The sequence below is a fragment of the Rhipicephalus microplus genome, chromosome 2 (genome assembly GCF_043290135.1).
Source record: "Rhipicephalus microplus isolate Deutch F79 chromosome 2, USDA_Rmic, whole genome shotgun sequence".
Taxonomy (NCBI): domain Eukaryota; kingdom Metazoa; phylum Arthropoda; class Arachnida; order Ixodida; family Ixodidae; genus Rhipicephalus; species Rhipicephalus microplus.
In genome coordinates this window covers 279,146,438-279,170,595 of record NC_134701.1, presented here as the reverse complement: position 1 = coordinate 279,170,595, position 24,158 = coordinate 279,146,438, and the positions used below count along the sequence as shown (strand labels likewise).

The window sequence follows — 24,158 nt, the reverse complement described above, 5'->3', positions numbered from 1 at the left end:
GTCACGTTAGTGTCGATGTCAGTAGGTGCGCCGCGAGAAAATTGGCTTTAATATCAAAATACAGTATATAGTCAGCACATGCAATAGCTTATCGCTCTGACTGGCACACTTGCTCAGAGCAGTCTCTGTATACAGGAGATTTGTATGGAATAACAAACTCACCTCTGAAAAGGGCGTCAGTAATTTTTCGAAAAGTACTTGTGAAAGAGTGTTAAAGATAACTATGTACAGGTTAGCACGGAGCCAAATAACATTCCTACTTGCAGACATATCTTCACTCGACTTGTATAGCAAGAGTTCTTGATCGATACTCTGGTTCTATGCCATCATTACCCTCAATAACACATAGCTGAAAACTTCAAATGTCCATCATCGTCAAATAATTTTTTTTATTTTGGAGAACATGGGTACATTGATAAGTTATAATCAAAACGAGTTAGTCTTCCTATATGTTGCTGTCAGTATTCAACGTTAAACTAACGTTAAACTACTCCACAAAAGATGTCCATACAAGCACATTCTGAGCACTTCGTAACTCCTGTGCGAGGTGCAAAGGTCGGCACTAGGAAATGATCCTTGTACAAAAAATTGTCCGACGTCTTTATTCACACACGAAATGCCTATTTTTTTTAAAGCGCAGTACCGGAACAGCACTTTCATGATTCACAAATATGTGCATTTGTCAGCTTGCTCGTGGATTAAGGGATTGCTTTGTGTGCGATTTTCTTCCAAAACACTTTCCGAGACAAGTGTCAGCTCTTTCTTTCTCCGTAACAGCGTTCACCGTGTAGCGTACTCTTCGTTTCTCATAGCATACATTCCGGAGCTCTAAACGTTCGTAGCGATGACAGCGAAGTAGTAGATCACTTTCACAGGCGCCAAACGTCCGCAGTGTAACGTTGTAAAGGTATGGTCGCCTAGTAGATTCATAGGTGGTACAAGCGAAAGGCGTAAAATGTTCTCAAAGGTGTAGGTATCCAACTTTGGGCCCCTCTAGGTCAGCCTACTTGAGACCACACATTCGTTATCAAGAGTGAACACTCCAGTGCCCCGAACTTCAGGCACCCACTATCACGAAAGTGACTTACGGTCCGAAGTGCCGTTTCAGCGTCACCATGCCTCGATGTGAGCATCAAACAATGTTGCACTCACTTTCATTACAAACAGTTATTCACTCCTACATCAATATTTGAAAGTGTTCGAAAATAGATTAATATGTGGCAGCAGCTTGTATCCACGGAATAGTAAAAAATAATAAATGTTGAGATTTAACATGTCAAAACCACCATATGATTATGAGAGACGCCGTAGTGAAGGGATCCGGAAATTTTGACCACCTGTTGTTCTTTAACGTGCACCCAAATCCGATCACAGGGGCCTACAGCATTTCTGCCGTCATCGAAAATGCGACCGCCGCGGCTTGGATTACATCACAAGACCTGTAGAATATTAGAGAAACGTGGAATAATTGCGCGCAGCTTGTTACCTCTTTATTCAAATATATTCTAGATTTTAACGTCTTTTGCGTTAACTGTTTGTGTTTTGTTTTCGCCGAGTGCACCATGATTGGATTAAGGTCCCCCCCGCACCGTCTACGTCACTCGCGGGCAAATCATCTGACAAAAAAATTATCAGTGCTATGGCCCATTCACAGTAGACAACACATCTTCTCAGCGCCAGTCATTTGTGAGCAAAGAGTTCAAGAAGCGTCAAGCGAACGTAGCTTCTGTAGATACGAAACACACGGTGCGGCACGACCAACTTGGCGACTATGCTGGGCGTGCTAACCTGACAAGACGCCTACCACTCGAAGACGCACCGCGATCAACCGTCGCTCTCCTCGCAGTCCGTGTTCATCGCGTGTGCACAAGCGTCGGCCGAGTCCTGCGACGAGCTGCACACGTTCAGTTCACCGTCATCGTCGCTGTCTCGCGGCGGTGTCGACGACACGGTGTCCTTCGCCGCGGCCTCGAACTTGGTCGAAGGCGACACGTCCCGTCCCCTGGCAAAGCGCAGCGCGGCGCTGCAGCGGCACTGGTGATTGGGCGGCAGCTGCCGGCGTCCGTGGCTGCTCTCCTTCTTGTACTTGACGCGCCTGTTCTGGAACCAGATCTTGACCTGCTTCTCGGACAGCTTGAGGTAGGTGGCGATCTCGATGCGCCGCAGTCGCGACAGGTACATGTTGGAGGTGAACTCGCGCTCCAGTTCCAGCAGCTGGGTACTCGTGAAAGCCGTGCGAACCCGCTTGCCGACGCCGCTGGAGTTGTCATCGCCCACAGCCGAGGATCCGCTGCTGACGCCGTTGGGAGACGAACCTGAAACCACAGGAAAAAAATGAACGTTAGGGTGTGTAATTGCAATGAAAAACTCGGCGAAAGTATGCGCCTGAAATCGTGGACAAAGAGTTAAGGGAATGTCACAGGAAAGCTGGTGGACAGTTTCAAAAACTGATCTACGTATACGCTTTAGGCGGGCCTTATCATTGACGTTTTAAGAGAGAAGCTGATTGGGCGAGTTGGCGAGAAATGTCACTTGTATGAATTGAAACACGTAACTAATCAGGAACCACGTGAAGACAGGAAAAAAAACGCATTTTTTGCCCCTGTCTTTACGTAGCCTCTGACTGAATACGCGCTAAATACCTAAGTGGTGCTTTAACTTGGAAACGTCACTGCAACGCCCCGTGCGTGGAGTATAAAGACAAGCTGCTCAATGAATCGTCCTTGTGTTATCTCGCTTTCGTGTTGTATCTGAATATCAGCATAACAGAAAGGCAAAGCTCATAACGAATATAAGATGCAAACGTCGAGAAAAGCTAAGGCAATTATAATATAGTCATGAAAAGTAGTAACTATAGGCTGAATACGCTGTCGCATCAAATGCGTGACGTAAATCCCACAGAAATATTCACGCATTATGCACTGTCCAGGTGGTATATTCCTCAGATTCCCCCCCCCCCCTTCAAAAAAAAAGAAGAAAGAACGCTATGAATGAATACAATTTATTTAAAGTCCGGCAGTTTTACCGGGGCGAGGGGGGGGAGAGGGGATTAACCCTTTTCTCTTCCCACTCTCCGTTGATTATGATGGCGGTGCCTCAGGTTATAGAGTTTCTCAAAATTAACTAGAGGGCACTCTGGCGCTGCGATCGTTCAGCGACCATGGGAATGATGGGTAGTACACACATTTGCCTCTTCGTACTTGCGGGCGGCGAATCGTACTTGCGGCTCCGTTTATTGCTGTGTTTCGGTTTTGTTTTGAAAGAAAGATTGAACCCTTTTGAACTTCGTGAGCCAATTTGGAAAGGTTAAAAAATAAAATGGTGGAGCGCAACCGCTGATTATTTGCTAATACTTGTTTTGTAAGAAAAGAGCTCCAAGCCACACGAACACACACGGAGCCAAAAGCAGGCCAGAAGTACTAATATTAGACAAATGTGTGTACTACCCATCATTCCCATGCTCGCTGAAGCGCCGTGCGTTGTAGCTCCCATAGATACTAGCGCCACAGTTCCCTCTAGTAAGTATTGTGGGAAACTCTATGCCTCCGGTGATCGCTCGAAGTCCTTGCACCCGGGCGGCATCTTCAGCTTGCCGGACGGCCCAAAGCTGGTCGGCCAGCTCGTCGCTTGTGAGTGCCGCCTCCCAGCGGCATCTGACGCCGCCGATCGGCAACAGTGACTGCAGCCGCGGCGGAGGCCGGCGCTAGTGTAAAATTATGTGTTTTCTTGTGCGTTGCCGTGTAAGCCATGCATGGTCAAGGAAGTATTGCGCATTCACAGATAATTCGAGGGTAACTAGAAAACTTATCCTATGGAACGCGATCCTAAATAAGTAGAATATGACTCTTGAGATCACGGAATCTTGTCGTCAAGCTTGACTTGAATAGAAAAACGTATAGTTACCACCCTTCACACACGATGACAAAGCACCTGTCGTAACGTTCGTGGTATACACCTACGAGCTATTCGCGATGAAAATTAGGAGCCAAAAATACTTTCAAGAGCAACCGTTGAATTCCTATGCCACCTCCGTAGCAGAGAGTGAAAAACATGCTGTGTACCGCACAACTGCATTGCTGCGTGCTAGGAGGTTTCCGCCACGTCATTTCGATACTAATTGAGCCTTCCGTAATCTTCTGGTGAATCTCTTACTTCAGGAGCTCACGGTCAGCGTTCAGACAAAGCGTAGAGGCATATGATTACTTTCAAGTTGTACTGAACAAGAAATAAGTAGGCGTATAAAGCTTGAGAAACAGCGAAGCTGGTTGGTCATTGTGGCTTAGCGTAGCCTTCTTGTTTTAAGCTACAGGTTGTCCCTTGGCATATACAAAGTATAGTCCTATACCACATCCAGCCACAGACCATGTCTAATTGCTAGAACTCAAGCGCCACAGCTAAGGCCCTAAGCTTGCTTTGGCTGCCCTGGAATAAGTGCCTTTCGTCGCTCGTATATAGTCTGCTCTCGAGGCGACCAAACCAGGCGCCTGTCGCTGGGCGCGACTGATAAGCAACTGCAATTTTATAGAGCACAGAAAAAGATGGACAAAGAAATACGTGACAGACACAGGCGCTAACTTGTTCAATGTTGTTGCGAATGCTAAAACTTTAACAGTGAGAGGGTAGAAAGCTGACGAGCGACCATGCCAACTCTGCGCTGAGGCAGAAAACGACAACCACCTTAGTTGTAACCACACCTGACAACAAAATGAACACGCCAATAATGTGTTTGCCATGCATGTCATGGAACTGTATACAAAACCACGTGAGAAACATGAGCTGTGATTATTCACTGCTTGTGTAAAACATCGGTGTGCCTATAATATTCAGCTTACTATTTTACGGTTTCACGAACATTGCCAGAAATGTTTTTCGGGGGTGTTGGTGGTGACGGAGGGGGTTCAGCCATACCCTGTGTGGGTTCGTGCGTGTGTTTGTAGTGTGCGTACACAATAAAAAATGCGAAATTGAAAAAAAGTTGGGGGGGGGGGGGGTCAGCCCTACAATCTTCCCCGCTCCTGAACGGTTATTGAATTTTTTTCTTGCAAGATTTATATCTTACTTTTCCCTACACCTTTGTCTTTCAAACATGGTAATACGATAATTTATGGGCATGAGTAGTCATATGACAGCATTTTACTTTTAACGCGATATTGTTAAATGGCTCATTTCGCAGTCAACTCCGGCGTTGGTGTTGGCGTCGGCATCGTAGGTTGTAAGCGAAAAGTCCTCTTGTTCATGTCCATAAAATTGAGAAAGTTGCAAATAAAATAGAAGTTGGGCCAACTGGTCCAACTTGCCATCTTGCTGAAATAATAAAAGGCTATGGCTTGAATGACAATCGCACCTAGGCCGTCTTCGTGGCAAATAGTTGTTCTGCCACAGAGCTACGCCATGTCCCGAAACTGCTTAAAAAAAAGCACTGTATAAATGCCATATAGTGGAGTTTTCTTAACGCACGTCGTGGCAGAAGCGTAGAATCACACCAGGCGTCAAAACAAGGGAAGTGTGCAACGAGTTCGTGTTTTAAAGGTTCAACCATCACAAGGCACTGAAAGGCACCTAATCATCAGCAGCTGCAAAAACGTCAACAAAGTGATTAGCTGCATGGCTTCACGTGTAGACTTATACGGACTCTTCGCTGATTCACAAAAGGACCCCGCCACGGTGGTCTAGTGGCCAAGGTACTCGGATGCTGACCCGCAGGTCGCGGGTTCGAATCCCGGCTCTGGCGGCTGCATTTCCGATGCAGGCGGAAATGTTGTAGGTCCGTGTGCGCAGATTTGGGTGCACGTCAAAGAACCCCAGGTGGTCGAAATTTCCGGAGCCCTCCACTACGGCGTCCCTCGTAATCATATGGTGGCTTTGGGACGTTAAACCCTGCATATCAACCAATCAATTCACAAAAGGAAGAATTGTGGTGGCCACTTAAAACTCTATCGGAAGTAAGCCGATGAGTATCAATACAAGAAATAATGAAATAAAGCCAGCATTCTAGGATAGTGGGAAACGGTCAGTGTTGCGCGCGCAGTCAGTCGTTCGTCTCCCTATACGCCGCAGTTGTGGCACTGACCGAGAATGGATCTAGGCTATAGCAATCGAGAAAGCGCTGTGCATGGAGCGCGATTACGCTATCGCGTATTTACAAAAGTAAATACCCGAGCAGCCTCCCAATTTTGTTTAACATTCTATGGAGTTTTGAAAGCATGAGAGCAGTTGGCGGTTGCGATTGAGGCAAGTTCATGTGGTCAACTGCCAACTGGCAAGCTCGCCAAACCACCGTACAGTTTTTGAATGCTCAAGGTTTGATATGGTACTTTTTGCGCAAACTGCAATGATGCACCCTATGCTCGAAGCTATAGTCTGCATTTATTTTTCCGCTGCTTTCTTCATGGGCTTCAACGGCATTGTCAGTCAGAATGCTTACGAAATTCACTAGTCAGATTAAGCTAGGTTAGATTAGGTGCCAACTACCGTTGTTGAACGGATAATTTATCAAGCTAATCTTAATTATTTTGCTAGTTCTTGCTCCAATGCGCAAGCGACTCTCTGCCATTTTATCAATTTCTCGATTGTAAGCATCTGGTATATTGATTCGCAAAAAAAGTGAAAATTTCACAGTTTACGCGCATCAACAATTTGCTCAACGGGGGCGTTCTTTACCCATTAAAATCTGCATTTTCTTCCCTCCACCTAAAAAAAGCGATCGTCTTATTTTGACTAAAAAACGCTGCTATGTTCGAACGATCTTTTTGAATAACTGATATTGATTAATATGTTGGTTTTAACGTCCCAAAACCACCATATGATAATGAGAGACACCGTAGCGGAGGGCTCCGGAAATTTCGACCACCTGGGGTTTTTTTAACGCGCGCCCAAATCTGAGCACATGGGCCTACAGCATTTCCGCCTCCATTTGAAATGCAGCCGCCGCATTCGGGATTCGATCCCGCGACCTGTGGAGCCGAGTACTTTAGCCACTAGACCACTGCGGCGGAGCGATCTTTTTGAATAGTGAAAAAACTAAAAATGATTTATTATATACGCTCATAAGTCAAAACAACAGCAACAAAATTTAATATTAGTATACGTAAATGCGGCGTAACACTCAATATTGATAACACAGCTTCACTCCATGGTTTTAGGCCACTGTGACACTTTTCCTGTTCCCAGTGAAGAGGTATATGGAATTACCTTAGTTTCAAAGAAATTGTTACCTTAATTTTTCGGAACTTGTATGTATAATGGATGTTATATCTATTGGGAAACATATAATATCCATTATACATACAAGTTCCGAAAAATTAAGGTAACAATTTCTTTGCAACTAAGGTAATTCCATATACCTCTTCAATCATAGTGTTACGCATGCCTTGGAAGAAAAAGAAGATGGGTGAACATGCTGACTGCCCCAAGAGCTGGAGGAAGAAAAAGAAGACGACGAGACTGCGATCATCAGCCTGTTGGCCGCTCCGGCGCTTCTCTTCGCGACCAAAATAAACGGCCCCCTTCAGCCGTATACGTCCTGGTCCTCCTTGTGCGTAACAGATTGGTGGAAGCGTGCTGGGTAAGACAAGCCCAACGACGGGAGCTTCACTACCTGGACTACGCCGCAGCCGCCGCCTTGCCGGACTCCCGCCTGCACCGATCGTAATGGCCCAAGATCACCCATCTAACGCTTCAAGGCCAACTCCAATGGGTTCCGTGCCCTACTACCGAGTCCCGCCAACCTTTGGAGGAAAATCGGGAGAGGATGTCGACGCGTGGCTCGTCCAGTACAAGCGAGTCAGCAAGTCCAACGGCTGGGATGCCGCCGCTCAGCTAAGCAATGCGGTCTTCTGCCTTACGGATACTGCGCTCGTGTGGTATGAAAACCACGAGGACACACTGACGACGTGGGACGTTTTTGTTGCAGAGCTGAAAGCGTGTTTCGGCGACTCGAGCGTCAAAAGGAAGCGGGCAGAGCAGACATTGTCTCAACGCGCGCAGCTTCCAGGTGAGACATGTACCACGTATATAGAGGATGTGCTGAAGCTCTGCAAGGTGGTCAATGATCAGATGTCAGAAGACGACAAAGTAGGGCATTTGCTGAAAGGCATAGCCGAAGATGTATATAATTTTCTAATCGGAAAAGAGCACCTGAGCTCGGTGTCCGACGTGATTCGGCATTGCCGAACTTTCGAACAGCTGAAAATGCGCAGGATTGCTCCAAAGTTCGGCCGGCTCACAAATGTTACAACGGTTGCCAGCATCGACACGAGCACCTGCCCAGACCTGTCCTCGACGATTCGAGAGATTGTTCGCGAAGAACTTTTTCGCTATAGAGAACAGACGCATTCAGCAGTTGATCACCATTCTGTAAACGACCAACATTCGGTATATGTGCCACGTGAGGCTGTGACTGCGCCGCCGCCTTCTACGACCCCTTGGCAATCGATGGTTAGTGCAGCAGCTGTTGAGTATAGCGCACCCCCACAGCCAAGAAGAGCACCACGGTTGCCAGCTCCTCGCCATGACCGACGCCCCCAGCGTCCGCCTTCTTCACGACGCCCAGTCTATCCCTATGATATACGGAACGAACCGACCCACTCCGCCAGAGAAGACGATGTTCGATTCATCGACGAACAAAGAGAGTTTCGGCCTCTCCCAGTTTGCTACTCCTGTGGTGTACCAGGACATATTTCGCGATTTTGCAACCGTCGACGTGTAGCCCCACGGTATGGCTACCCACCAAACTTTGCACGGCCTTCCGAACGACTTCGAGATGACCCGCGAGCAACGTGCTATGGCCCACCACAACACTTCACACGATCGTCTGATCGACCGTACGATGACCCTAATGCAACACACCTGCTGCCTCGCGACGACTACTGGACACGCAGCTTCCGGAACCACTCCCCTACATCTGACAGGAGCTTGACGCCTCCACCGCCTCGTGTTCCCCGTTCTCCTTCACCACGGCGCCGCAACACGTCTCCTCTGCCACAGGAAAACTAGCAAGCGCGGCCGATGGAGGTGAGGTCGCCGGAGACGTGCTAACATCAGAAATACCTCCTGTGTTGATGCTCAAGAACAAAGTACGTGTTTTTGTTGACGGTGTGCCTGTGATGGCTTTGGTGGATACGGGGGCAACCATTTCGGTCATGAGTGCGTGTTTTAAAGATACCTTGGGGCGGAAGGTATTATTTAGGTGGAATCAAGCTGCGAAGTTTTGCGGAGTGAGTGGGGAGGCACTGCATCCTGTTGGTGTGTGTCAAGCTAACGTATTTCTCGGAGGCCGTGTTATCCCAACGGAGTTCGTGATTATTCCGCAGGCGACACATGATGTTATTTTGGGTATGGACTTTTTGAGGGAGTGTGGTGCGACTGTCGACTGCCGCACAGGAACAATAGTCTTGAGTGATCACGTTCCGCCAGCACTCTTGGAAAACCCTGTGGATGGTGAGACGGCATTGTGTGTCTGTGGCGACACTATCATACCACCGTTATCAACCGTTCGTGTACCTGTTGGTTGCAGCGACAGCTATTCCGCCAGCTTTGATGCCAACGTAGAACCAGTGTACACCAACTGCATGAAAAAGAATGTGTTGATCCCACATTGTGTGGTGTCGATCAGACGTGGACGCGCTGGTTTATGGACTGTCAATTGCTCTACAGAACCCGTGATGTTACCAGATGGTCTAAAGTTAGCCGTCATGAGTGGACAACACGAGGCCTTGCTGGTGACCGAGCTTAGAGATGCGCCGGAAGAGCATCGTAGTCACAGTTTCGAAACGGCTCTTCTGCCAATGGTGAATAAGTCGCTGAGCACAAGTGAACGCCGAACATTGGTCAATGTACTTTCGAAGCACGTCTCTGCATTCGACTTTGCGCAGAAAGACAAAGCGCCCCTAATCCCTGCTTCTCGAACATGTCACACTATCAACACGGGTTTGGCCAATCCGATTAGACAAAAGCCATACCGTGTTTCGCCATCCGAGCGGCGGATTATTAATGAGCAGGTGAACGAAATGATTGAAAACGGTATCATTCAAGAGTCAGTAAGTCCATGGGCAGCTCCAGTAATTCTCGTTAAAAAGAAAGACGGATCCTGGAGATTTTGCGTCGATTATCGCCGATTGAATGCTGTAACAAAAAAAGACGTGTACCCACTTCCACGTATTGATGATGCCATAGACTGTCTGCATTCGGCCTCTTACTTTTCCTCTGTAGACTTAAGATCGGGCTACTGGCAAATTCCCATGCATCCTGAACATAAAGAAAAGACAGCCTTTGTAACACCTGACGGCCTTTTTGAATTCAACGTGATGCCATTTGGACTGTGCAACGCGCCGGCGACCTTCGAGCGATTTATGGACACTGTTCTTCGTGGCTTGAAGTGGAGCATTTGCATGTGCTATCTCGACGACGTCGTCATCTTTGGCCGCACCTTCAGCGAACACAATTCACGTCTTGATACTGTACTGACTTGCATAAGAAACGCTGGCCTTGTTCTTAACTCAAAGAAATGCCACTTCGGAGACCGACAAACCCTTGTTCTCGGGCACCTAGTCGATCAGGAGGGCATCCGTCCAGATCCCCAAAAGACAGCAGCCGTTGAAGCATTCAATGTGCCGCGCTGTGTGAAGGAGCTCCGCAGTTTTTTGGGGCTTTGCTCCTATTTTCGCCGCTTTATACCCAAATTTGCCGATGTCGCGTATCCGCTGACATGTTTGCTACGGAAGAATACTCCCTTCGAGTGGACTCAGGAGTGCGACTCCTCTTTTCGTCAACTGAAGTTCCTCCTGACGTCGCGGCCTGTTCTTCAACACTTCAACCCATCAGCTCCAACCGAACTGCACACAGATGCCAGCGGCGTAGGAATTGGTGCCGTCCTAGTTCAACGCTATGGTAACCGCGAGCACGTGATTGCATACGCAAGTCGCTCCTTGAGTAGGCCCGAACAGAATTACACTGTAACAGAACAAGAATGCCTCGCGGTAGTATTTGCGATTCAGCGGTTTCGGTCTTACTTATACGGACGCCCTTTTACAGTTGTCACCGACCACCACTCATTGTGTTGGCTCGTCAACCTTCGGGATCCTTGCGGCCGTCTAGCGCGCTGGGCACTTCGGCTCCAAGAGTATAACTTCATAGTCTCGTACAAAAGTGGTCGACGACACGCCGACGCAGATTGCCTTTCGCGCATGCCACTGAGCACTACAGAGTGTGACGCCGATGACCTCGATCACCTCGTAGCTTCTGTGTCACCGAAGTTTCCCGACCTCAGTACTTTCAAAGATGAACAGCGAAAGGACACCAGGCTATCATCGCTTTGCACAGCTCCTACGGCATGCCATTTCTGTGTACGCAACGGACTCCTATATAAGAAGAACTTTTCCAGCACTGGTGCACGTTTCCTCCTGGTAGTGCCAGAAACCCTTCGGACAGCGATTTTAGGTGTGATGCACGATGATCCTACGTCTGGACATTTAGGTTCTGCGCGGACGCTTTACCGTGCTAAGGAACGCTTTTATTGGCCACGAATGCGACAGTCAGTCGAGGCGTATGTGGCCAGCTGCACACAGTGTCAACGCCACAAACACCCGTCTACTGCTCCGGCTGGTTTTCTACAGCCCTTGCCACCTCCAAGCACACCTTTCCAACAGGTGGGCATTGACCTCATGGGCCCTTTTCCAAAGTCGGCTAAGGGAAATCGCTGGATAATTGTATGTGTCGATTACCTCACGCGCTACTGCGAGACGGCGGCCATACCAACCGCAACTGCCAGCGACGTCTCTGTGTTCCTGCTGCAGCACGTTATCCTCCGACATGGCCCACCTCAGGTGATCATCAGTGATCGTGGGCGACAATTTACGGCAGACATAGTAGAAGAGCTGCTTCGATTGAGTGAGTCCCGCCTTCGTCACTCGTCGCCATACCATCCGCAAACAAATGGGCTCACGGAGCGTACCAACCGAACAATTGTAAACATGCTCTCTATGTATGTGGCATCCGACCACAAGAACTGGGATGACGTGTTACCATTTATAACGTACGCGTTCAATACCGCTAAGCACGAGACAACAGGCTATAGCCCCTTTTTCTTGATGTACGCACGACCGCCACGGTACACACTCGACACAGTTTTGCCATTCTCGGCGCACGAGAACCTCTCAGTCACCGAAATCCTCTGCCTTGCAGAAGAAGCGCGTCGTATTGCTCGTCTACGCACTTTGGCATCACAGGAAAAATCGAAGGTACGCTATGACGTCCGCCACCGGCCTGTAACTTACCACCCAGGCGACTTAGTGTGGCTGTGGACTCCGGTACGAAGACGCGGGTTATGCCGAAAGTTCTTGGCCACGTACGACGGACCGTTTGTCGTTCTCGACAAAGTCACGGAAGTCACATACACAATAGCTCGCCTCACGAGAAGTGGTAGAAGAGCCGCTAAAACCCAAGTAGTCCATGTCGCTCGACTAAAGTTGTACACACCAAGGTGAATCGGTTACCTCGCCCGGCGGGCTTCGTCTGCGAGGGGAGGAATGTTACGCATGCCTTGGAAGAAAAAGAAGATGGGTGAACATGCTGACTGCCCCAAGAGCTGGAGGAAGAAAAAGAAGACGACGAGACTGCGATCATCAGCCTGTTGGCCGCTCCGGCGCTTCTCTTCGCGACCAAAATAAACGGCCCCCTTCAGCCGTATACGTCCTGGTCCTCCTTGTGCGTAACAATAGTAATAATAGTTAAATATTGATTCAAACTAGAATGATAGATCAGTACATAGTAAAAGGATTGTATTATACTGTGTATCTAGCATTTGTGGTCGGTTGTGAGAAATCTAAGTTAGAGAAATATACAGCTTTTGAGGCGACTAATTTTCCACGTACATTTATTTAGACAATGAAGTTGGACCCAAGATTTTGTATAGGTTAACCACTGAAATTCGTCTTCGAAATGAAAGTACTGTAAAATGTGCTAGCAAAAATTTAGCTATGCATTCTTAGAAAATCTTTCAATAAAGACTTTACAGAGCATCCGATAGTACTTCTCTTTGCCTTTCCCGCAAGCGAGAATGTTTCGGTTATCGCCCCTTCACATTACGAAAGTGACTGGGACCGTGACCCGACAAGTGTTTTCAGCAAAAAGCAAATACCTCCCCAATATATATATATATATATATATATATATATATATATATATATATATATATATATTGTGGGCGCGGCTAGTCGGGGTGAGCAGCCATGCGCTCATTGCAAGCAGTAACGTATCATACACTGTGAGTAGAACTTCGGCAGAGATGTGTTAACCTTTTATTTTAAAGAGGATTCCCGCAGACGAACTGTTCCTTGCCATGTAATTTATTGCCATTCTTCAGTCTGGTTTTATGCTTTTCATTACATGTTCATTTTTGGTTTTAGGTAACCATGCTTCTTTTTTATTCTTTCTTTTTTTGGAGAACAAAACGCAGAATGCGTTCTGTCGTCCAAATATTCATTTCTGCTTGCGAGAATGGTAGCCCTGGCTAGAGCTTCTTCAATCAACATCAGTAAATGGCGCGAAATATACATTCGACGTTAAGCCATACCTGATGCCTGTATGAAATGCGTACATATGTAACTTTATAAAATTAGATAGCCAGCACTACAACCACAACTTATGTTTCACGAATATTACGCATGCGCACGGTCACTTTCAAAATCCTTACCTAGACATGGTGTGGTTCCGTGGTAGAATACTTAATTGGCACGCAGAATGTTGGGCTCGATTTCTGCTGGGACCTTGATATTTATTTTTTGCTTTCGTCGAGTGAATGCTGCTGATTACATTTTTTATAAACTCTCAATTTAAATTGCCGATGTCTATTCTCGCTGTTCTGGGTAGATATAAACTGATAATCACCTTTGGCGTCTACACACATTCTGCGGCCTGTGGTATACGCCACACGTGTCAGGCGAAAGGGGCTTCACCACGTATATGTGGTTGTGCAGTAGTATATTCATGTTATTCATGTTTTGAACAGTGGGGCGTTTTTGTTCAATCATCTTACCCTCTCATACTAATTGTTCGTCTACATCAATTTAATGAGGCAATTACGAAAGCATCCAGATGTAGGTGGCTAGATGAGTAGATAGAAACCCTAAAAGAGCTTGCAGTGTGGTAAGAAATGTTTCGCATTGAACAACGCTGGTGATTTAAAAAAGATGTGAATTATATAGAGTGACGCAAACTTCACCATCACTTCCATTCATGTGATCGTATTAAAAAATTAAATGTAAAACCAGCTCTGTTTTGCATTATTCAAGAACAAGTTGAAAAAGTTAATACAGTTGCCATCGATAACAAAAGCTAAAATATTCAACGTGGGTGGGAGCGTTAAAGGCGTAAACAACCAACCTTAACAATAATCTTTTTTGAAGCTTTGCATATAAACTGCTCTAGGGTGATTAGAAGTTACCGATTCCATCGTAGAACATCGCATGGCAGAGTTTAGACAGGGTCCGACACAAAATAAAACAAGGCAAACTTTTTGAAGAACATTTCGGTGAGCAGAACTACTCTACAAGAACTTCAGTGGAGACAAAAAAAAAATGAAAAAGAATCTTATATAGAAATGAAGAGGGGGTAAGCCTATAAGACCCTGGGTACACTCGGGATCATATTTTTTGCTCAGTTTTATTTTGGTATGGAAGGGGCTATCACGCTGACGATCGAAATTCCCCTCACGATACTGCCGTCTCGTAAAAGTTCCACTCCCGCCAGTGTTCTTACGACGCTGGTGCCTCGTCTCACTTTTGTCGTCGTTTACTGGCTCGGACGAAGCGTGCTGAGTGCGAGATGAGTCCAATAAGGGCGCGCACCAAATTCGCAATAACGCCTAGCCACAGATCGTTCCTTTCTCACGTCTCTACGCTAAAGGCAACGACAAGTGCGTGCACACACAAAACTTTTATGCCATAACGTGACTGCGTAATAGATGGCTTCTGTGACGTCACTAAAACGTGTAAGTCACTTGTAAGTTATTTTTTTATTGACGCATTTAGGCCAATAGCATATCGGCCGCATCCCTATTATAGAATAGCTGGTCAGACGCGATGTGATTACGGTGCTTTCACATCGTCAAGGCTGTCATGTTGGTGAACCAGCACGATATGAAATTGTGACTATGACGTCACGTACAAGCTATCTATTGGACGTCACCGTGATGCCAGCAGCTGCTAGCTGAATGGTTTGTTTCAAATAAGACTTGTTGATATGACATTTTCAATAACTACGGCAGCCCTCAAAAAAAATTCGGCACATCTCACGTACCTGGGAATCGACGTTATGCGAAGCATGCGGAGAGAAGGTGACCGTGTTGCCATTTTTTATTGTGTACCACGCCATTAAATGACGCTAAGTATATGTACAAAAGTTGCACGCACAAACATATGTTGAAGAGTTGCAGGTGTTTATATACCCAGTTATTTGCACTTACGCAACGATGCTAACTGGAACATACGTATTATCAACACCAGAAGCTGATATGAAGCGGTGATGCTAGTGAGGAACCTGGCCTTAAACACTGCGACATAAATCAACTTGAGCGCGTGGCAACAAACCGGAATTGACGTTAACCCGACGTGACGGATGTATGAAAGGAGCACGTGTGTAATGATTATAAAATCGAGCAGGCAGCACTGCAAAAACTATTGACGTTTCACGAAGTATAACGTCTATTTGAAAAGTAGTTCCGAGACCTGATGTAGCTCTGTGGTAAAATGCTTCATTGCCACACAGAATGCTTGGGTTCAATTCCAACTGGGAACCTGACATTTATTCTTTGCATTCGTTGGGTCAACGCTACCGATTTCGGTTATTTCTTAACACTCGCACGTTAAAACAGCCCAAGTGTGTTCTGATTGTTTTTGGGTAGATGCTAAGTGTCAATCACCTGTGGCACATACCCGCACACGTACCAGCGGCACATACCCGCCCACGGGTATGTGCCACAGCCTGGTGGGACGTTTTTGACGACGTATGTGACGGGATTGTGACACCATTGAGTTCTTCAGCAGCGGGTCATATTCGTCAAACCATCTTACCCTCCCATGCTAATTTTGATTCACGCCAAGTTAAGGGGGGTGACCACGAGAGCACCCAAACGTAAGCAGCTAGATAGATCATATACACTCAAAGTCGCCGAAGTTCGCTAAGAAATGCTTCGCATTTAATAAAAAGACACTAGAAAGACAACGTATGTACACGCACCCTGCTACCATATAAATATGCCACGCCAACAAATCCACCTTAAAACCTTAACCGGGTAGCGTTGCGTGTGTGCCAGATAATTTTATTGTGCCTTGTTCTTAGCGCTACTGCAGTTACCCAAAATTTACGAAAGGGTGGTTCACATCTGCACACTGTGACCGCAGGTTGGGAGGATACGTAACATACACAGATAGAATCAAAGATATTTACTGGTGCTCTTGAACGCGTGCCACAACTTAGCTGCTTATCTATGTCTCGCTTTGGCCCACGGAAACCCACAATAATGATTTTCTCACGAGAGTCTAGAATCACGCGACAGCTGTTAAATGCAAGTCTCAACCATACATAATCAACATGTTTGTCATGAGGTGTTCATAGAATTAATGATTAAAAAATAAAGAGAAATAAGATGAATGAGAAACAGACAAAGCTGAGGTTTTACATAATCAAACCTCGCCATCATCATGAGAGACGCCGTCGTGGAAGGCTCTGGGTATTTTGACAATCTCGAGCTCTTTAACGAGCACCCATATCTAAATACACGAACCTCAAGCATTCTGGCTTCATGGAAAGACGGCCGCCATGGCCGCGAAATTCAGCTCTTCGTGAGACCTTCGCGTCAGCAATCAGGCGCCGTAACCACTATATCATCACGGCGGCTGGAACAAAGAAAGAAGGAAAGAAAGAAACAAAGAAAAAACAAAGAAAAAAACAAAGAAAGAAAGGAAGAAAGAAAGAAAGAGAGAAAGGAAGAAAGAAAGAATCAATCACAAAAATAGGAAAACTCGGAAAATCAACCATAGTAACACCTGGTTTCCTACAATACTCCTGAAAGGAGGAAGAGAAGGAGATTGATTGATATGTGGGGTTTAACGTCCCAAAACCACTACATGATTAGGAGAGACGCCATAGTGGAGGGCTCCGGAAATTTAGGCCGCCTGGAGTTCTTTAACCTGCACCCAAATCGGAGGGCACGGGCCTACAACATTTCCGCCTCCATCGGAAATGCAGCCGCTGCAGCCGGGATTCGATCCCGCGACCTGCGGGTCAGCCGCCGAGTACCTTAGCCACTAGACCACCGCGGCGGGGCACAAAGAAGGAGAGGCGGCAAGACTGAATAATTCTGCGTGTGCCAGGGAGGGTGCACAGAAGTGCTATAAACGGCCACTGTTGTGGCCTGGGGCGCATCAGACAGAACAGCTATACTCGAGATAATTTTAGAGTGACTGCAGAGCGTTGTCACGTCTGTCGATGCCCCAAAAATGATGCGAAGGCCTACCAAAAGCCATCACCAAGACATACTGTCAGAAATAAACGCAAGAATAAAAATTAATTAATCACGTATGATAAAGCAGAACACTTCATACAGGATGTTTCAACTAAAACGCACCAAGTGATAAAAATATAAAAATGAGCGCTACGTGTCTCCAATTAACGCAATATTGTTCTAAACCACATAGAGTCCATCATAATATTTTTTCCAGTCCGCTAAGCTCGACAATTAATCAAGATTACTTAATTAACTTTTTAGATAGTGACTCTGAAGAAAAATCTTCAATACAAAGCTCGTAGCGCTTATCCAGAAATAATAAAATTTTCCATTTGCAATGAGATAACAGCGCTGCTTAAATTTTTCCCAGCCTTTGATTAAAGTGCGCAAAAATTAGAAACATACCACATGAGTGTTGCCTAACGCGCGGCGTTTTCAGTGCCATCAAATGTCATCATCATCGTCATCAGCCTGACTACGTCCACTGCAGGACAAAGGCCTCTCCCATTTGCCGCCACTCATCTCAGTCCTGTGCTTGCTGCTGCTAATTTATACTCGCAAACTTCTTAGTCTCATCTGCCCACCAAACCTTCTGTCTCCCCCTAACCCGCTTGCGTTCTCTTGGAATCAAGTTAGTTCTCTTAATGACCAGCGGTTATACTGTCTACGCGCTACATGCCCAGCCCATGTCCGTTTCCTCTTCTTGATTTCAACTATGATATTCTTAACCCCAATTTGTTCCCTAATCCACTCTGCTCTCTTCTTGACTCTTAAGGTTACGGCTACCATTTTCCTTTCCATTTCTCGCTGCGTCGTCCTCAATTTAAGCTGTACCCTCTTTGTAGGTCTCCAGGTTTCTCCTCCGTAGATAAGTACCGGCAAGATGCAGCTGTTCTTCTTCTTGGGGAATAGTGGCAATCTACCTGTCATGATATGAGAGTGCTTGCCAAATGTGCTCCACCCCATTCTTATTCTTCTAGTTACTTCAGTCTCGTGGTTCGGCTCCGCGGTTATTACCTGTTTTAAGTAGACATAGTCCTTTACAACTTCAAGTGCACTATTTCCTATCTCGAAGCGCTGTTAATCTATTCAAATGCAGGTTCGATAAATTATCAAAGACTGCTCACGTACAAAGGTCGCTTGAAAAGGCAATTGGTGACTACGGTGGACTTTAAGCGATGGTAGGATGGTACAATTAAGCAGAGAAGAAAAACAAATCGACGAAAAAGTGGCTGCCACGTGCGAATGCGATACGAGACTGTAGGCAGTATTCAACGCAGCGCCTTTTCGGCCTAATGATAAACATTACGAAGGGGGAAAGGGGGAAATTGTGATGAAGGAAGGCTATAGTAGAAAGCACGATGGGAATAATTACAGGAATTTTTTCGTCATATTTTCATCGTAGTATGTGCGATTGCCGTTCTGGATACTCGCAAGTAATATGACACGATTGGCTGTGGGTTCAAAAGTTTCTAACTCGTACTTCGTCTCCATTTAGAATCTCATGTTTAGTAGTTGTCTGTTAGAGCGCGATGCATACAAATAAGCAGAGTGAATAAAAAAAGCGTTTAGCGCTCTAGTAGCTAATTCTTGAAAATTAGAAAGCTAGGTATACATTAGAAAAAGATCAACCTAATTGCAATATAACGCGCTTTTATTGAGACGCCATGGGCAGATACATAGCGTGCTCAGACAGCCCTTCATCAGCCCCTATACGCAGTCTACATCGAGTCAGCACATTTTCTGTAGCGTTTCGTAGCATTCGTGGAGAAATGGAGCGGGACATATCTGCTAATTTAGACTTCAGTCTTGCGGGCGTTGTAGTCACTGCTGTGTAGACGTGGTCTTTAATGTATCCCCATAAAAAAGAAATCTAGCGGAGACAAATCTGGGGATCTTGTGGGCCACTCTACAGGCCTAAGACGGTCGATGCATTTCTCAGGAAATTCTCGATCAAGCCACGTTCGAGTCCCTCCCACATCTGTGCGGAGGAGCCCCGTCTTGCTGTAACCAGATATTCCCAAGCAGCGCTATAGAGGAAGGTTGCAGGTGAAGTCACTAAGTGGGCCATTTAGTATTTCCATGACATAGCGTTCTCCGGTGAGTGTTCCGTCGAATAAGACCAGGCCAATAATTTTACCGTCGTAAATGCCGCACTAAACGCTCAAAGACCACTGCACCTGTTGTTCTGACTACCACAGTCAATTAGGATGTGCAGCGCTCCAGTAATGGCCGTTGTGAAGGTTGACTAAACCATTGCGCGAAAAGCCGGCTTCATTGGACTAGATAATGTTATTCGGGAAGCCGAGATTATCTTCTGCCTGTATCAATATCCAATTACAGAAGTCAAGACGTCTTTGAAAATACCTATCTTCCAACTGCTGATGCAGGTGGACATGGTAGGGGTGAAGTGCTCCGCTCTTGAGTCTATATGCCAAACAATACTGCTGGAAACACCAGTTTCACCACTCACGTCACGCAGGCTTGCATGGGGATGGGCTGCCATGAAAGCGAGCAAGTCTGTTCTGAGCGACTCATTCACACCTTTTGTGCACTCACGCGGCTTTCTGAACGTGCCTGTCTCCTTGAGAGTTTCATAATTTCGCACCAATGTCGAACTATTTACCCGAATCACAGGGTGCCAGCTGCGAAATAATCTTGCCGCATCTGTTCTGTTTCCGTTTGTTCGGCCGAGAATCATACTCGCACGTTTTTCATTACTGAAACGAATCGTTCCAGACCCTGATTTTCCCTTGTCGAAGCGCTCCCGAAAAAGAACTGTGCACCACGTATTCCCGTCGTGCTTTTTATATCCTTCCTTCACCGCAATTTCATCCTCTCCACTTCCGTTATGTTTATCGTTAGCCTGACAAGAAAAAAAAAAATGCCGCCGCTATCTCTATGCTGCCTATAAGGCCTCGTATCGTATTCGCACGTGAAGGCTGCTTTTTCGTGGAATGTTCCTTCTATCTTCTTTTTTTTCTATTTTATTTTTAATGGGGCCATCCTACTATCGCTCAATGTCCATCGTAATCACCGATGGCCTGTTCAAGCGACCTTCATACATGAGCAGTCTTTGACAATTCCGCGAACTTGCATTTGAGGGCACTAAAAACGCCACTTGTTAGGCGATAATCACGTGGTATTTTTTTAAATTTCTGCGCACTCAAAACTTAGGCTGGAAAAAAATAAGCAGCACAGTTATCTCACTGAAGATGGAAAACTTTATTATTTATGTATGAGCGCTACACGTTTTGTATTGAAGATTTTTATCTACAGTCACTATATGAAAAGTTAATTACGTAATTTTTATTTATTGCCGAGCTTGGTGGGCCGCAAAAATATTCAGACGTGCTCTGTATGGCTCAGAAGAATACTGCGTTAATCGGAGACGCGTAGCGCTCATGTTTAATTTTTTATCACTCGGTGCTTTTTAGCTGAAACACCACATGTATACGCTTGAGATAGCATCATGTGGTGCGATAAGGGATGTTAGTAAGTTTGAAGATCCTATCCTTAACGATACTGGGTGCACGTCACATAGCCACAAACCACAAAGTTCAGGGTGCTGACCCTCTTTCGATATACGAGAAGGGCGTACTAAGCATACTCAGTTTTGAAAAAAAATCAACAACGGGGTTGAAAAGAAATGCGCAGCTAAAGCACAAGAACACGTGTTTCTCAAGGGGTGGGGAAAGATGATCATTGGAGTTTAAAAAGCAAGTATACACTCCGAGTCTATGAAACGTTCAGCTGCTTTGAGTGCCCAAAAAGTTTGAAGAACGTGAACAGTATTTACTGGATTTAACGTTGAGGAGGACAACAGGGCGTGATGATTTTGCATGATCATTTGTATAAAAGACACGAAGACAAGGGCAGACAAGCATGATCGCAGAAACGGTCATTGTCATAAAGAAATGAATGTATAAAATGAAATAAGTTTTCTTGGTGGTGCTCGAGTTCGAACCCTGGTTCGCAAGCTTCAAAAGAGTGTGTCTTAAACGCTGACCTAAACAATAACGTTTGTATAATGTGAACAAAAATTAATTATATGAGTGCATTATAAGCACGCTGCAAAGCAAAAGGAAAACACGTTTTACAAAGCCTTTGTTAAATACTGCGGCTAAATTACAATTTAAATCACCTGGGACGAATATAGTCACAATAAGGGAGCAAGTGAAAGAAAGCTTTCGAATAATTTAGTTTCATGCCGAGACCTCAATCCCCGCAATTTCTAGTTTCTTTTAAAATTCCCACTACGTGGTCGTTCAGTGCTGCTAAACTAATTAATAATTAAGCTCCGAGATAGGCTGCATGTTTTACGCTCGCCTTATCTAACTTATCGTGGTCTTTCCAGGGACGAACCACGCTTGTGAAAAGTACAGTGATTACTTTGCTTTCTCTTAACCATAACCGAATTCGTCATTTCATTTCATAAATCCAGTTTAGTTTGAAAGTTCCTCTGCTTTCTTAAGTTCCCTTGAGCGCTTCTCATTTGCATAGCTTTCGTTTACGGGCTTAAGCAAAGCCTTTTTCGGAGAAGCAATTTTTTAAACCTTAACTAGTTGAACATAAGAGCTCTATATAGTTTGCACAAATATGTTTTGCTCTGTTCAGTACCACAGAGCGTAATAGGGTGTCCTGATTTTAGTCCTATATTGTTAACTCGCAAGGTATTATGCATTATAACATTCCTCCATATAACACGTGGTGAGAATGCACATGCATGAACCGTAGTAGTTTAGATGAGAGCTACCTTGTGAGCGGTAGCAATTGGTGTTGCTTTGCTGCATGCACGGGAACAATTAGGATCATCGGAGGTCGTCATTCTTACAGACTCCCATGCTGCCCTTTGCAGACTTTTGTGAAAGGGTCATCATTTGTCTGACTGCACCCGTTGCAGGGCAAAGGCCTCTCCCACGTTCCGTCGATCAACCCGGTAGAGTGCTTGCTGTGGCCATGTTATCTCCACAAACTTCTCAATCTCATCTGCCCACCCTACTTCCTGGCTCTCCCTTGCGCGTTTGCGTTTTCTTAAAAAAATGTCTGCTGGTTTTGATGACCCACGGTTATAATCTCTACGTAGCAATCTGCTCTGCCCATATCCATTTCTTCTTGATTTAAACTAAGTAGTACTTAAAGGCCTACTGACACAATTTTTAAGCTTCGCAAAAGGAACATTTTTCGTTTGCATGATATGCACTGTCAAAGCTTTTTACACACCGGAGCCAGACAATGCGTACAAAATACTTTACTGTGATTTTAAAGTTTTCGTCAGTTGGCATCTGCAAACCAGCCCCACCGCAATGTACATTATCACGATGATAGTAATAATAAGATCTGGGGTTTAACGTCCCAAAACTACTATACGATTAGGAGAGACACCATATTGGAGGGCTCCGGAAATTTTGAACATCTGGTGTTCTTTAACGTGCACCTAAATCTAAGTACATGGGCATCTAGCATTTTCTCTTCCGTCTCAATTGCGACCGCAATGGCCAGGATTCGATCCCGCTACCTGCGGGTCAGCAGCTGAGTGCCTTAGCCACTAGAACATCATGGCAAGTTTATTATCACGACTAGTCAACACAGTTCCTTAGGTTTGCGAAGTCTGCGTTCTGCATGCAGCCTAAATCACAGAAATCGATGTCGGAATCACTGGGCGACAATTCATTCATCGTTGTTCACGTGAAGTCACGAACAACACGTGATTTACAGCGAATGATAGAACTGGTTCTAGTAGATCGTGAGTTGCTGTCTTCTCGTGACATCAGGGTTGAGTTGACTAGTCACTGCGAAGGCACCCCTTTGGTACCGAAATATAGTCTTTTTTTTTTAAAGTAGCGATAATACATATATATACAATGCATTCCCAAGCACTATACGACATCATTTTCGGTATTCTTGACACCTGTGTTTATAAATCAACAAGCCGAAAATATTGAAATTTCGTGTCAGTACTTCTTTAACACCAGTTTCTTCCCTGAGCAACTTCGCGCTCTTCTTGTCCCCTAAGTTAACACCTATCATTTTCCTCGAAGTAGCGCCTACATTATTCAGAAAAGACGCCGATACCCAACCCTAGGCAGTATTATAAATTCCGCCAGCGAAATTTTCTGGTGGAGTTTATACTTTCACATTTTAATAATGCTGAAAATGAAAACTCGTATACCCGCAACGAGAGTGACTGCCCAAATATTTCTGCCCAGTAATGACTTGCTGAATGCTTCCAGCCCATTACAAAATGATCCCCCATAATTATTCATCGTTATCAGCTACTGAATCAACGTAGTGCATGCCTTGTAGAAGTGTAGAAGAGACCTCGCTTTTTCGCAGAATAAGAAATGATGGCATAGTGGTTGCACTTTTCACACAAATTACGATTTATGACATACTGGGTGGCATGCAGGTGTACCTGTCATAGTTTCCACAAGAGTTTTTCAAAAGTTTTCCAGAAAAGCCGCTCTTTCAGCTTTTTCTGTGACAGTGGTGCGCATTTCGCGCAGGCCTGGTGTTTGTTTTTTTTAGTCTAAGAAATTTCAACACACTTCTACATTTTTCAAGTGCGTGTGTGGGTGTTTTTAGCACTTCAATGCAGTATGCAAACGTGTAAACAAATAAAAATATGTTTTCATGCTTAAAACGTATACGGTTT

General features: G+C 45.5%; 1 protein-coding gene across 1 annotated transcript in view; it reads right to left on the bottom strand.

Annotated features, from left to right (window-relative positions):
* Nucleotides 1-365: 365 nt before the first annotated feature.
* The window catches only part of LOC119163116 (uncharacterized), a gene marked incomplete at its 5' end in the record, with an annotated part of 79,631 nt that continues 55,838 nt past the window's right edge, over nt 366-24,158 (bottom strand). The window contains one exon of the mRNA XM_075886006.1: nt 366-2,315. Coding sequence (XP_075742121.1) covers nt 1,825-2,315 — 491 coding nt within the window. The remainder of the gene's footprint in view (nt 2,316-24,158) is intronic.